The 12,734-nt window shown below is 42.2% G+C and overlaps 1 protein-coding gene across 3 annotated transcripts in view; it reads left to right on the top strand.

The window, feature by feature from the left end:
* RYR2 (ryanodine receptor 2) overlaps nt 1-12,734 on the top strand; it is a 718,243-nt gene that overhangs the window by 674,028 nt on the left and 31,481 nt on the right. For all 3 annotated transcript variants that reach the window (XM_087863178.1, XM_087863177.1, XM_087863176.1), the window contains 5 exons: nt 1,183-1,287; nt 3,905-3,986; nt 6,066-7,363; nt 8,081-8,148; nt 9,620-9,767. In XM_087863178.1, the coding sequence (XP_087719304.1) occupies nt 1,183-1,287; nt 3,905-3,986; nt 6,066-7,363; nt 8,081-8,148; nt 9,620-9,767 (1,701 nt within the window). The remainder of the gene's footprint in view (nt 1-1,182; nt 1,288-3,904; nt 3,987-6,065; nt 7,364-8,080; nt 8,149-9,619; nt 9,768-12,734) is intronic.

The raw sequence follows: 12,734 nt of genomic DNA, 5'->3' as shown, positions 1-12,734 counted from the left end.
CAGCTTCAGGACAGATGCCAAGCACTCCGCCCTGGAAGGCTCCTTGCTCACTTGGTGCAAAGGATGCAGTGTCTCTCCTCTTCTGTCACAGCAGGGGTGGAAGGTGGAGATGCCCAGCACGTGGCGAGCTCTCCAAAGTCTCTCACTTTTCGCTTTCATCCCATTTATGTCCTTAAGGTGGAAAGATCTATTTAGTCTACCCCTTTGCACATACTGAGTCTAGCACTTTGCTTTTGAAATATGGAGGTACCTGGCACTTACTGTCTTTTACTGTCAGCTTTAGGAGAAAATAGAAGCTGAGAACAGGACACAGTTCCAATTCAATATCTTGTCAGTATTTGCACCATGGTCATCTCTTCTGGTCACTTGTTCCTACAGTAAATGTGTTTTAATGTTCTCTCAAATTTATACTCCTTATGAGTCATTTGTCAAAAGGAACAAATGAATTGGAAGTTAAGAACCATGTTGTATATATATTTTTCTTTTTTTAATAAAATCCCTGTTATTTATTTCCCTGGTCAGTGTAAGTGTGTTTGCAAAACTTAGTGGTTGTAGAATTTTTCCTTGGGAAATAAAAATAGAGGCGGTCTCTGTTCAAGCATCCTGCCTGCGACAACGCGTCCTCTCTGCTGTCACGTAAAGATCACTTCTGAAGTGTGAGCTAAGGGAGCAAAGTTAGGTTCCAATTACCCTGGATTCTGGGTTCGTGAAGTTAATGACTGAGTAATAATCTTTTTAAAATCTCAGTGGTTGTAAGATTGGTAAAACAGCTGTACACTCAAGAAATCGTTGAAGAGGACTTTTTCCTTGACATGAATGCTTTGTCCAGGTTACTATTTAGCAATAAGAAGTAATTGCCTCTTATCTTAAGCTTAGTCTCAGATCCTACACCAGGTAGTAACTACTGATTGAATTGACTTATAACCAAAACAACTGTATCCTACCATCTTCCTCTAAATAAAAGAAACTAAAACCCAGACATACATGAAGTAATTCACCATTCTTTTTTTGTCACTGTTTTATTATGCATACAGAAAGAGAACATGAAAATCCTTGAGAAACTGTTTTTAGAATTTGTTATATGTAAACACTAAGTTAATTTTGTCCCTGATTATTAGTGTAAGGTTTATTTTGGCAGTTAAGTTATTGAGAATGACTGCTGTCTGTCTGTTTCTGGTGCAGGGTCCTTGCACTGGGAATCAGCAGAGCTTGGCCCATAGCAGGCTGTGGGATGCGGTTGTGGGCTTTCTTCATGTATTTGCCCACATGCAGATGAAGCTGTCTCAGGTAAATGGCCTTCTTCCACCCTAAGTGACAAATTCTATAAACATTGGCAAATTCAACATGCTACCTTTGTTTGAATATGATCTTTCTTAAATCACTTCTTTATACACCTTTTAATCTCTACATATTTTTTAAAGGTTTTATTTACTTTAGAGAGAGAGAGAGTGGCAGGGGACGAGCAGAGGGAGAGGGAGAGAGAGAATCATAAGCAGACTCCATGTTGAGCGCAGAGCCCAATGTGGGGCTTGATCTCATGACCCTAAGTTCACGACCTCAGCCAAAATCAAGAATCAGATGCTTGACCAACTGAGCCACCCAGATGCCTTTCTTTTACTCTATATATTTTTTAAAAATTTTAATGAAAGAATTTAATACAGGCTAAGAATAGATGGGAGCCATTATTGAAATTTGAGAACAAAGGATATTAAGGAATTAAATACAATGGAGAAATAACACAGTGTAGTCCTCAAACACTGTACATTTTACAATCCTTCATAGACCCACCTCTTGGTGATTATTCACTGGAATTTTCCTTCTTCCCCCAGGTAATTGAAAAAGGATTTGTAATCGGCAAATCCCTTGTTAGAGACAGTTTTCTTACTGAGTCATAAATGAGCAGCTGTTCTCAATAGATGGCATTCACTCATTAACAGGACATTTAACTTTGTGAAAGTCAAAGAAAAAATATGTAGGGATCAGCACATAAAGAACAAATTTACAGAAAAGAGTAAATAAGCCCCTTTGATGTGGTGAACTTTGATGATGGTCCTGAGATCTGACATACCTGTCAGGGCGTGTGTGTTCGCCAGGTGTCAGGTAGAGGAAAGAATGCTGGATTTAGGGCCAGACCATTGCCACTCCTGTCCAGTGTTTTCACTCACGTGTCCTGACAGTATGCATGTGGCAGCTCCCTTTCCTCCGGTGAAGTGAGGACACGTGCACCTGCACGCCACCCCCCCCCCCCCCGCCCTCACACCAGTGGCCTACAAGCCGGAGCATATTGTCAGAGATCAACAACCCAGGGCATTGGTTACAGTGGTGAGGACAAGTTTTAATCAGTAATAGATATCACAGTAGGGAAAAGAGTCCAGCATGAACAGAGCTCCACTATGATTTGTACAGAGCTGACTGGGTGTTTTAAAGGGAGAATGAGGAAACAGGCAGGGGGCCGGTAGCGGCAGGAAGGGAGAAATCACAAAGGGTTGGCCGGTATAGATACGATTAGGCCAGCTGTGTCCGCAGGCTGGCAATTTTTGAAGTTTACCTCCTACCCTCACACAGAGACTGGGAGATGAGACCGGTCCCCAGGTGTCAGCAGGCAGAAACAGGACAATTATTTTATTTTATGTTATGTTAATTTTTTAAGCAGCCTTGAGTTTTCCCAGGCAGTCCCTCTAAGGTGGGCTAGGATCATCCTAGGAATGCAGCCTTGAGCTGGTAGAAACTATATTAGTCTTTTGTTCAAGTCTTTATAGCCCAAGATTAAACCCTAGTTGAAAAGAGGACTCAAAAGAACCTGGCTTGAGTTTTGTCAACATCTAGTTATTGGTAACTTCCACCAAATAAGGAAATAACATGTTTCTTCCATCTAATCACTAATGACATTTTAGTAAGTAAAGAAAACCAACATGAACCAAATTTATACACTTACAAGAGAGTTCTCATTCTGGTGTAGTTCCACTGTTTTATTCATGTCTGGTGCTACCCAGCAGTTGTTCAGTTTGTAGACCTAGCCACGGGAACACTATTTAGAAAGAAAGTCTCATTCTTCCAGCCATAGAGAAATTTAGCCTTATGTGTAGCAAAATCTAAATGAACAAAATGATACCTTGTATATTTTTTTTAAAAAAGAAACAAAGCATAGTTTCAAAGAAAAAGAAAATTTGATGATTCATAATGTTGAAATGTTGATGTAAGTACATTTTGTGTTTCTAGATACTGAATTTAAGCAGTGATGTTTGGACACAACATATCTTTGTAAACAAATTTTTTTCATGGTGAAAAATCAAAGGCAAACACAAACAAACAAAAAACCCAGAAAATCTTAACCAGAGAAATATCAGGGAGTTTAACAAAATTGGTAAATAAGATACATTAGACATTGTTTCTATATTTTGGGGTATATTTTTGTTAAGTTTATATAAAATAAACTTGTCATATCACTGTTATACCTATTTTTTCAGAATAAGTTTTATAAAATGTATAGCATTTTTGTGTAATAAGTTAGGAAGAAGGAAAAACAAGGACAGTCTTCAAGTAAAAGAAAGGTGTCAGGTGTATGGAGGGACCTGAGTCTTGTGTGGTGCTGCTTTCATCCTTGTGTTAGACTTGTTCATTGTCCTCAGACATACTTTAATAAAATGAGGTAGAATCAGTAATAAATACTAATTCTGAAGTGTATCTCTTTGCAGTAAGCTTATACTTTATTGCATGGCCTTTCTTTTGTTCTCTAATTCTGGAAAGTCTTTACAATTGGTAAACCAGTACTCTTTGTGAAAATAAGTGTGTTGTTCTTGCTACATAATCTTCTCATATTATCTCAAATGCAATATATATGCTATGTATTAAATGACATATATTATGTATTATATGTTAATGTAACATATGTTAATATTTTCAGGATTCCAGTCAAATTGAGCTATTAAAAGAATTAATGGATCTTCAGAAGGATATGGTGGTCATGCTGCTGTCCATGTTAGAAGGTAGTTTCGATTTATATTTTCAAGTTCCCATTATTCTTTTATTTCAAGGATTAATAGGTGCTTGCTTATGAAGTCAGCATGCCACAGAGGATAAAATATCAACCCTGAGATGTGACAGATACCTTGGATTTATCGCCAACTTTATTACTGTTTTCTCAAAGTTATCTTTTTTAAAGGAGATATCCTGTATATCTCAGTTTATATAGCGATGGGATGAAACCCATAGTAATGTATAGCGACACTTTTCATCTCATAGTGATGGCCTAAAGAACACGCTCTCCAGACACGTAGTATATGAAGATTTTATTTGTTAGTCTCTTTGTGATCAGTGGGGACTACAGGCATTTGGATAAACTCCAACTGTGTAAACCACTGCCATGAGCTGGGTGCACTGTGACTCCCAAGGGTTATTCACGTCCTGCAGGAGAAGGAGAACAGAGGGCATCACACCCCACAGTGGCCTCTGGTGGCAATCTCGTGTTTCCACCACGTGCCTCCCTCAGCTCTCATTCTCTCTCTTTTCTCTTTCCAACTTGTCTTTCTCTGCTACTGCATTTCTCTTCCGTGTCAGGCAGTAATAAGCATGGTGGTCAAGAGCTTGGGTTTGAATCTCCACTTTCCCACTTCCTAGCAGTGCGACCCTTGCACTAGTTCCTTCTCTGTTTCCTCCTCCGCGAAATGGAAGTAATGACAGAGGGAATGTGAGAAGTCAGTGAAATCACGGGAATACGACCAAAGCTACTAAAAACTGTTTGCTCTCCATACCTATACTTTTTTCTTGAAGCCCTCCGAATTTTTCTCTGGTTCTTAGTCTGCCATGCTTTGCATAACTGCACTTCGATTAATGAAGGCAGGAGGCGTGCCTTGTGCTAGGACTTCAAATATGCCACATTTGCAAAAACCCTGAGGTGGCAGCCACTGTATACCTTCTGAGCACAGGACCCTTTACCATGACGTCAAATCAAATTTTAGTCTAGATAATAGTAACCACAAGTAGAAAAACAGCAGGAGCAGCAGTGAGTGCACCTGTGACAACGTAAATTCACCCGCTATCATGTATTGGCTCCTCATTTAATCCTCATGCCAGGATTAAGAGTTTGATAGTATCATTACCGCTGTTTTGCAAAAGGGGAAACTGAGGCACCGAAATCTAACCAGGTTGCTCAACTAGTAGATGGTGGAGCCTGGATGCAAACCCAGCGGTGTGGCTCCTGAGCCTGCACTCTTAACTGTGGTGTTTACCGCAGCACAGGCGGACTCCAGCAGACCTCACCACGGGTCTTTGTACTGTTTCTGTCTTTATGTTGCACTGCACATTCTGTTCAAGGAATAAAGGCGTCTGTGACTCTATAATTTAGGATAATATCTAATTTTCTCAAGCCTATCAGCGATCTTTCATTTTCTGACAATAAATATTCTGGACCATGAAGAAACGTAGGGAGAGGGCTTTACATTGTAAATCAGAAAGAGCATATAATTTGCTTTCACAGAATCTGTTGGAAGTCCTGGCATTCCCCCCTCACTAATCCTGTCACAACGGGCATATTGATTTAGTCTTGCTACACTTCATTTTCTTCCATAGTCAAATCAGAATTAATAAAAAGTACCTGCCTTACAGACCTAGAAACATTAAATCAGGTATTGTCTACAAGTAGTGATTTTTCAATCCTAAAAAGCTGTCCAAATGCTCCTTTTTATTAACATGAAACTGAACTTCAGTTTCTGGCTTTAGGATATAAATGTTTACACTGTTTTCTCTATCCGAGAACATGTCGCTTTCTTGATCAATTTGAGGGAAAAACAAACAAACAAAAAAAACCCTTTTGTTCAAATATTGTTGTACTCGTGTTAGTCTAACCTCTTTGCAAGTATGGTTTTGCATGTGTTTATGTAATTGTTCCTTTAAACTGGAGTTTACAAATCACTATCCATCTTTTCCTGAGACTTCATGCAGTGGAAGATAAACAAGGAGCTATCCTTGGTTCAGATGTCAAGTAAGATTTATATTGTCATTTTTTTCTGTAGATACTAGTTTTACCAAAAATGTTTCCTTGAACACATGCAATTCTTTACCACCAGGTAATGTTGTTAATGGAACCATTGGCAAACAGATGGTCGATATGCTCGTGGAATCTTCCAACAATGTGGAGATGATTCTCAAGTTTTTTGACATGTTCTTAAAACTAAAGGATTTGACATCCTCTGACACGTTTAAGGAATACGATCCCGATGGCAAGGGAGTCATTTCCAAGAGAGACTTCCATAAAGCGATGGAAAGCCATAAGCACTACACACAGTCGGAAACCGAGTTTCTTCTGTCCTGTGCAGAGACCGATGAAAATGAGACCCTCGACTATGAGGAGTTTGTCAAACGGTTCCATGAGCCCGCAAAGGACATCGGCTTCAACGTCGCCGTTCTCCTGACCAACCTGTCCGAACACATGCCCAATGACACGCGACTGCAGACTTTCCTGGAGTTGGCAGAGAGCGTGCTGAATTACTTCCAGCCCTTTCTGGGCCGCATCGAGATCATGGGCAGTGCCAAACGCATCGAGAGGGTTTATTTCGAAATCAGTGAGTCCAGCCGCACCCAGTGGGAGAAGCCCCAGGTCAAGGAGTCCAAACGGCAGTTCATATTTGACGTGGTCAATGAAGGGGGAGAAAAGGAGAAGATGGAGCTTTTCGTCAACTTCTGTGAGGACACCATATTTGAAATGCAGCTGGCGGCACAGATCTCAGAGTCGGATCTGAATGAAAGGTCAGCGAATAAGGACGAAAGTGAGAAGGAGAAGCCCGAAGAGCAGGGACCCAGGATGGGTTTCTTTTCCATTCTGACAGTCAAGTCGGCCCTGCTGGCTCTCAGGTACAATATCTTGACCCTCATGCGGATGCTAAGCCTGAAGAGCCTGAAGAAACAGATGAAGAAGGTGAAGAAGATGACCATGAAGGATATGGTCACAGCCGCCTTTTCATCCTACTGGAGTATATTCCTGAGCCTCCTGCATTTCGTGGCCAGCGTTTCCAGAGGCTTTTTCCGCATTGTTTGCAGCCTGCTGCTGGGGGGCAGCCTGGTAGAAGGAGCAAAAAAGATCAGAGTGGCAGAGCTCTTAGCCAACATGCCGGACCCCACTCAGGATGAGGTGAGGGGGGACGGCGAGGAGGGGGACAGGAAGCCCATGGAAGCCGCCCTGCCCTCGGAAGACCTGACGGACCTAAAGGAACTGACAGAGGAAAGCGACCTTCTTTCGGACATATTTGGCTTGGATCTAAAGAGAGAAGGAGGACAGTACAAACTCATTCCTCATAACCCAAACGCTGGCCTCAGTGACCTCATGAGCAACCCGGTCCCCATTCCTGACGTGCAAGAAAAATTCCAGGTAATGGACTCTAAGTCACCATAGCCTTCTGGACTTCAGGTGGGCATGCTAAATGAACTTTGCACCCGTTCTTGGGCTGGTGTCAGAGTGGTATTAAATACGTGACTTGAAGTAATCTTAAACCGTTAAGGTATAAGCTCGAGTCCCCACCCTAATGACAGCAGTCAGCTGAGCCATCATCCCATCCACACATAGTTTATGAGTCTTTACCACGAGCCTAACACCACTGGCTATCATAGCGCATTCAAGGAAATATAAGATGTGACCACTGCTTTCAAATTGCCTTAAAGAGTTTGTTAGAAAGATATAACTAACACTCATGGAAAAGCAAGGAAATTAGGAAGGGCTCAGCAGTGTAGACACTAGACTGTAGAGGTCACCTACGTTGAGAAAGCGGAGATATCATTATGGTTGGGCGTAGTTCGGTGAAGCTTAAAGGGTGAGTAACGTTTGAGTAGGTGGAGAGGTAAAGAAGGTACTTCTGAAGTACGAAAAGAAACTGAGAAGGAGCCCAGGGGGTCTGTACTTATTGCTGGCATGGGAGGGACGAGTGGAGAAGAAGGGCGAGAGTTTAGACCAGCAGAGTGAAGGGCGTGTGTGACAGGCGGGTATCATGTGTAGGTTATGACTTGGCTCGTGGCCACAGAGTTCCGTCAACTAACTCAAAGGTGAAGTGTAATCCTGCTTTTCTTTCTTCTCCCCCTTGGTTCATTGAAGGAACAGAAGGCGAAAGAGGACGAAAAGGAGGAAAAAGAAGAAAACAAATCTGAACCAGAAAAGGCCGAGTATGTGTCGTTTCTGTATACTTCCCTTTGTTTCAGTTAGTCTCCGTTACTTGCACTCTCCCTCCCTTCTGGGAACGTGATGGACAGTCTCGTGCTACACGATGAAATCCGCCGTCCCAGAGGAGAGGCTCTCGGGGGAGGACCCCTCAGGCTGCCACGCCAGCCCTTCCTCCTTGTTCCAGGAGGATTCTGTTTGTGGACGACTCCGGCGATTTCCGTGTAGTGCGTCCACAAGGGCATGGACTGCTTCCGTTCTGCCCCTAAAACCCTGCAGATACTTCTGTCCTCGTAAGCCAGGGAGGAGACGAGTATTCTGAACACCACTGCATAGAATTCTTGCAGTGACGTCCCTCAGAGCGTGGCCCCACAGCCACATGCATAAAAATGGCCTGGCAAATTTGTTAAAAACAAAGATCCGTCACTGGGCCCCAGCGCAGGGCTCCCTGATTCAGCAGGTCTGGTGTGGGACCCAGAAACCTTCAGTCCCCCGCCCTGCCCCCCACGCTCCTGCTGCTTCGGAGCAGTAAGAAATAAAGAGCTGAATGCGAAGTAATAAAAATGGATCACTTCCTCATAACCCCGGCTTTCTGTTAATCATTGAAACCTACATCTTTCCCCCAGTTTACATAGTTTCATATCCACACTTTTAAAAATCAGTGGAGTCAAATTTGCAGTGCCTGTAGGAGCCTCTATGCTTCCATTGCACTTTTATTTTTTTCCTCATTGTTATTTTCTTTGGCTATTCTCTACAGTTGGCACTATTTATAGGTCCTGCACGGTTGTAAAAATGGCCACGTTAATGACTGTTGTAGTGAAATGTAACAGCGTGACAGTCATTTCAGAGACAATTCTTTCATGTTAAAAATAATGTTAGATAGACCTCACACAGGTTAAGTGTGGCTTATGTATATGTGACTACCCATAAAGATGGTTTCATGAAGGATTGGGATTTTTGCACCCAGAAGAGTTGTAGGTGTCAAATTTTGGTGTTTCTAATTCCATAATTGTCTGCAGAATGAGTATCTTGACATGCTTGATACACACAAACAACCAGATGCAAATGCCTCTGATTTTAAGTCCTAATGGCTGGTCAGTGTTAAAACTGAAACATTAAAATCATAATTTAAAGATAAGGTTGTTGGAAAGTCACAGCAAAAAATAAAAGTGTCTTCATGGGTGTTCTCTTTTTCTTAAATATGTTTATGGCAGAATTGGAAGGGAATGCACCCCATACAGCTGTAAAGACACTTCAAGCCTGTAAAATGTCCTTTAGATTTGAACTTCACAGGATTGTCCATCTACGGGAAGCAAGAAATCCTCACCCTCATTCTAGAATTCTGAATATGATAATGTACTAGTTTTCAACAAGGATACTGTGATTTACATATTTGTTCATGTGTATAATTTGGCACAAACCTGTTCACCTCTCTAGTTTCTGGATGGCTTGTATTTCATTCATTTGTGTTCGTAGGGGAGAAGATGGAGAAAAAGAAGAAAAAGCCAAAGAAGATAAGGGTAAACAGAAGTTGAGGCAGCTCCACACGCACAGATACGGAGAGCCCGAAGTTCCCGAGTCAGCGTTCTGGAAGAAGATCATAGCGTATCAACAGAAACTTCTAGTAAGATGTTTTAGAGTGAATATCGTTATTGATATATTGTGAGACCACAATAATTCAGGCCCAGTAAATATTCACGGACCTTTCCTTGGGTGGCAGTCAGGGGACCAAGTCAGTCCTACAAGTGTGTTTTATTTGCTCACCTGAGTATGTTCATCTTTTATCATAAATGCCTTTGGTCCACTGCTCCCTGTCATCAAACCAGAACCTCCACACACACCCACATTACGTGAAGCCATCTGGTTTAGGGACCGCCAGCACAGTATAACCAGTGTCTTCCCACAGACACTTTAGGGCAGATTAATAGATATACTCTGCAGGACACTGGGTGAGGCTCCATGGTGCAGGAAAGCCAAACACGATGTTGAGGGTACAGGTGATTCATATTGATGTTCCAGAACTGGGTTCATCAGTTTTTCTAGGACATCACCTTTTTATTAAAAGCCCAGTTACCAAAACATTAATGTAGTGAGCCAACTTCCTATTGATAATAAGAAGGTCTATTCAAAATTATTCTCTAAATAGAAACAAGGAAAAGAAGGGAATGAAAAGAGAGAAGACAGTTCTTTATGTAGTGTCCTATATATTTTGCAGAAATGCTCCCCAAATTAATAAAATGCATATTCGTATTTGAAAAACCAAGAAAGGAGGTCTAGTTCTCTGTTCAAAGTCATACAAGATGGAATTCATAAACATTTTGGTTGAAAGGCCTTTTATTATAACATGTACACTTTTTTAAAGCAGGAAAATATTGGGAGACAAATGTGTAGAATAAACCTACAAGAGGTGCTACTGATAATGTCAGCCCTAGAAACCAAGGCCAGCATTCCTCATAATAATACCGTTTGAAAGACAAAATCATGTTTAATGTTTTACAGCCTTTGCAAAATCAAAAATAGACAAGAAACTCAGTATATTATATTGCCTTCATTATATTCCCTTCATCTATAAGGGAAGTGGATTGTCCTCAGTAATTCAATAATCTGCTTATGTAGAAATAAATATTACACATTCTTATATAATTTATGCAAACATATTTTAATTAATAGTTTCAACTATGTCTTCTTAAACTGTCTTGTATTTTCCCCATGTTGTTTAGCACAAAGTATCCCAAACGTAAACATTTTGTAGATACCTCTGGATAATCTCTGATTTGCTGGGTTGTGATAGTTGCCATGGCGGCAGGGGCAGCATGGATGGTAGGGCATGAGGTTGAATGGGCTCCCCAATAACCCGCCATAGCCCCCGTGGGTTCCTGAAGACTGCGTTTAACTATAGTCGTGCAAAGCAAGTCCGTGAGGTCTGTCTTCCATCATCTGCCTCAGGGTCACGTGTTCTCTCTTTTCCTGCTTCTCTTTCCAATATGAGTTTCTCTGCCCACCGTTTTGCCTACACAAGACTAATCATGGCCGCATCAGGCTACTGCAGGCCCCTTGTCCCTCAAGTCTTTGTGACCTGCCAGCTCAGATAACCAAGGTTACTAACTCAGCCTCCATGACCCAGATCCAGCCTTCCACAAGGAGAACCAATGTGACTAGGCTGTGGTAGGCTGCTTTGGTCCATAAGCCATGGCGGTAAAGGCAGGGTCCTGTGTGCGAGATGCTGCCACCCAAATGGAGTGTGTACATGGAGACAGATAATGGGGTACGTTACGTTGTCCTCTTGATATGACCTATCATGCTCAAGCCCTGGCACGTCCCCTTAGATACCTCATAGACCTCTCCCCCTTCATAGTAAAGCAGATACTTGATATTTCCCATCTCCTTTTTCCTTAAACCTACTTCTCCTCTAGGTGTTTTTTCCAGCCCATTAATGGCACCATTTACGGAGTTGCTCTGACCCCAAATCCAGAAGTTACCATCTCTGAGTCCTCTCTTTCTTTCCTCCCTCAAATCCAGTGCAGTGGGAATTCTTCCCTGTTCTGTCTTCCAAGCAGGGCTAATCACTCAGTTCTTCCATCTGCATGGCTCCTCCCAGGCCAGGCCACCGCCATCACTGTCATCCCTCCTGCTCTCCTGCAGTAGCTCTAAGTAGTCCCTGGCTTCCATGCTTGCCTCCTCTCTGTCTCCCACACAACAATTGGAATGCTCTTTCTCAATTATAATCTGGTTGTTATCAAGCCCTCTTCAGATCCCCCAATAGCTTGCCATCCCACCCGAATAAAGGAATAATTCCAGTTACAATAACAAGAATAATAACGAACTTTCCCTCAGTGAACTTACGTTCAGAGCAAACCTCTGCGGAAGGTTCTGTTGTTATGCCCACTTTCCAGATGATCAAAGTGATAGTACAGGAGTGGTTAAGTGCTTGTCTGCATCTGCAGTGAGTCAGTGGTGAGGGGGGGGCTCCACAGCTGGGCAGCATGGCCCCAGGGGTCATAAACCAACCTGTTGCACTGGAAGGAACGTTACAAATTTTTATCAGAAGCCTGTAAGCCTATGTCCCCCTCACCTCTCTGACCTCATTCCCTCCCACTCCTTCCTCTCCTCTCTCACTCAAGCACACTGTCACTCTGAACTCAGAGCCTTCGTGCCCCCCAACCTATCCATGCTCCCTCTCTCTCTCCCTCTCTCTCTCTGATACACTCTCCCCCCACTTGTTCACTTGCCTAGCTCTCCCGTGGTATTCAGGCCTCTGCTCAAATGTCACTTCTTAAGATAAGCCTTCCCTGACCACCTACCTAAAATAGCACCCCCACTCCCTAAACCCTTAACCTGATGGATTTTTCTTCATAGTATTTAGCATCCCTTGAGATTATGTTTTGTTTCATTTTATCTTTAATCTGTGGATGTGTTTCTTTATCACTTGTGTCCTCCATGGTGGCCCAAATTTTCTTATTTGCTGTTATGTCTACAGCACCAAGAATGCTACTTGATATATAGTAGGCTCTCAAAAAATAGTTTTGGGTAAATAAAGGAATGCTTGATTTAAATTGCGCATGTCCATCTCTTGATTCAGTGACCTTTTAAT

The sequence above is a fragment of the Ursus americanus genome, chromosome 6 (assembly GCF_024610735.1).
Source record: "Ursus americanus isolate L20-20 chromosome 6, mUrsAme1.1.p, whole genome shotgun sequence".
Lineage (NCBI taxonomy): Eukaryota > Metazoa > Chordata > Mammalia > Carnivora > Ursidae > Ursus > Ursus americanus.
This window is presented reverse-complemented; position numbering and strand designations above follow the sequence as displayed.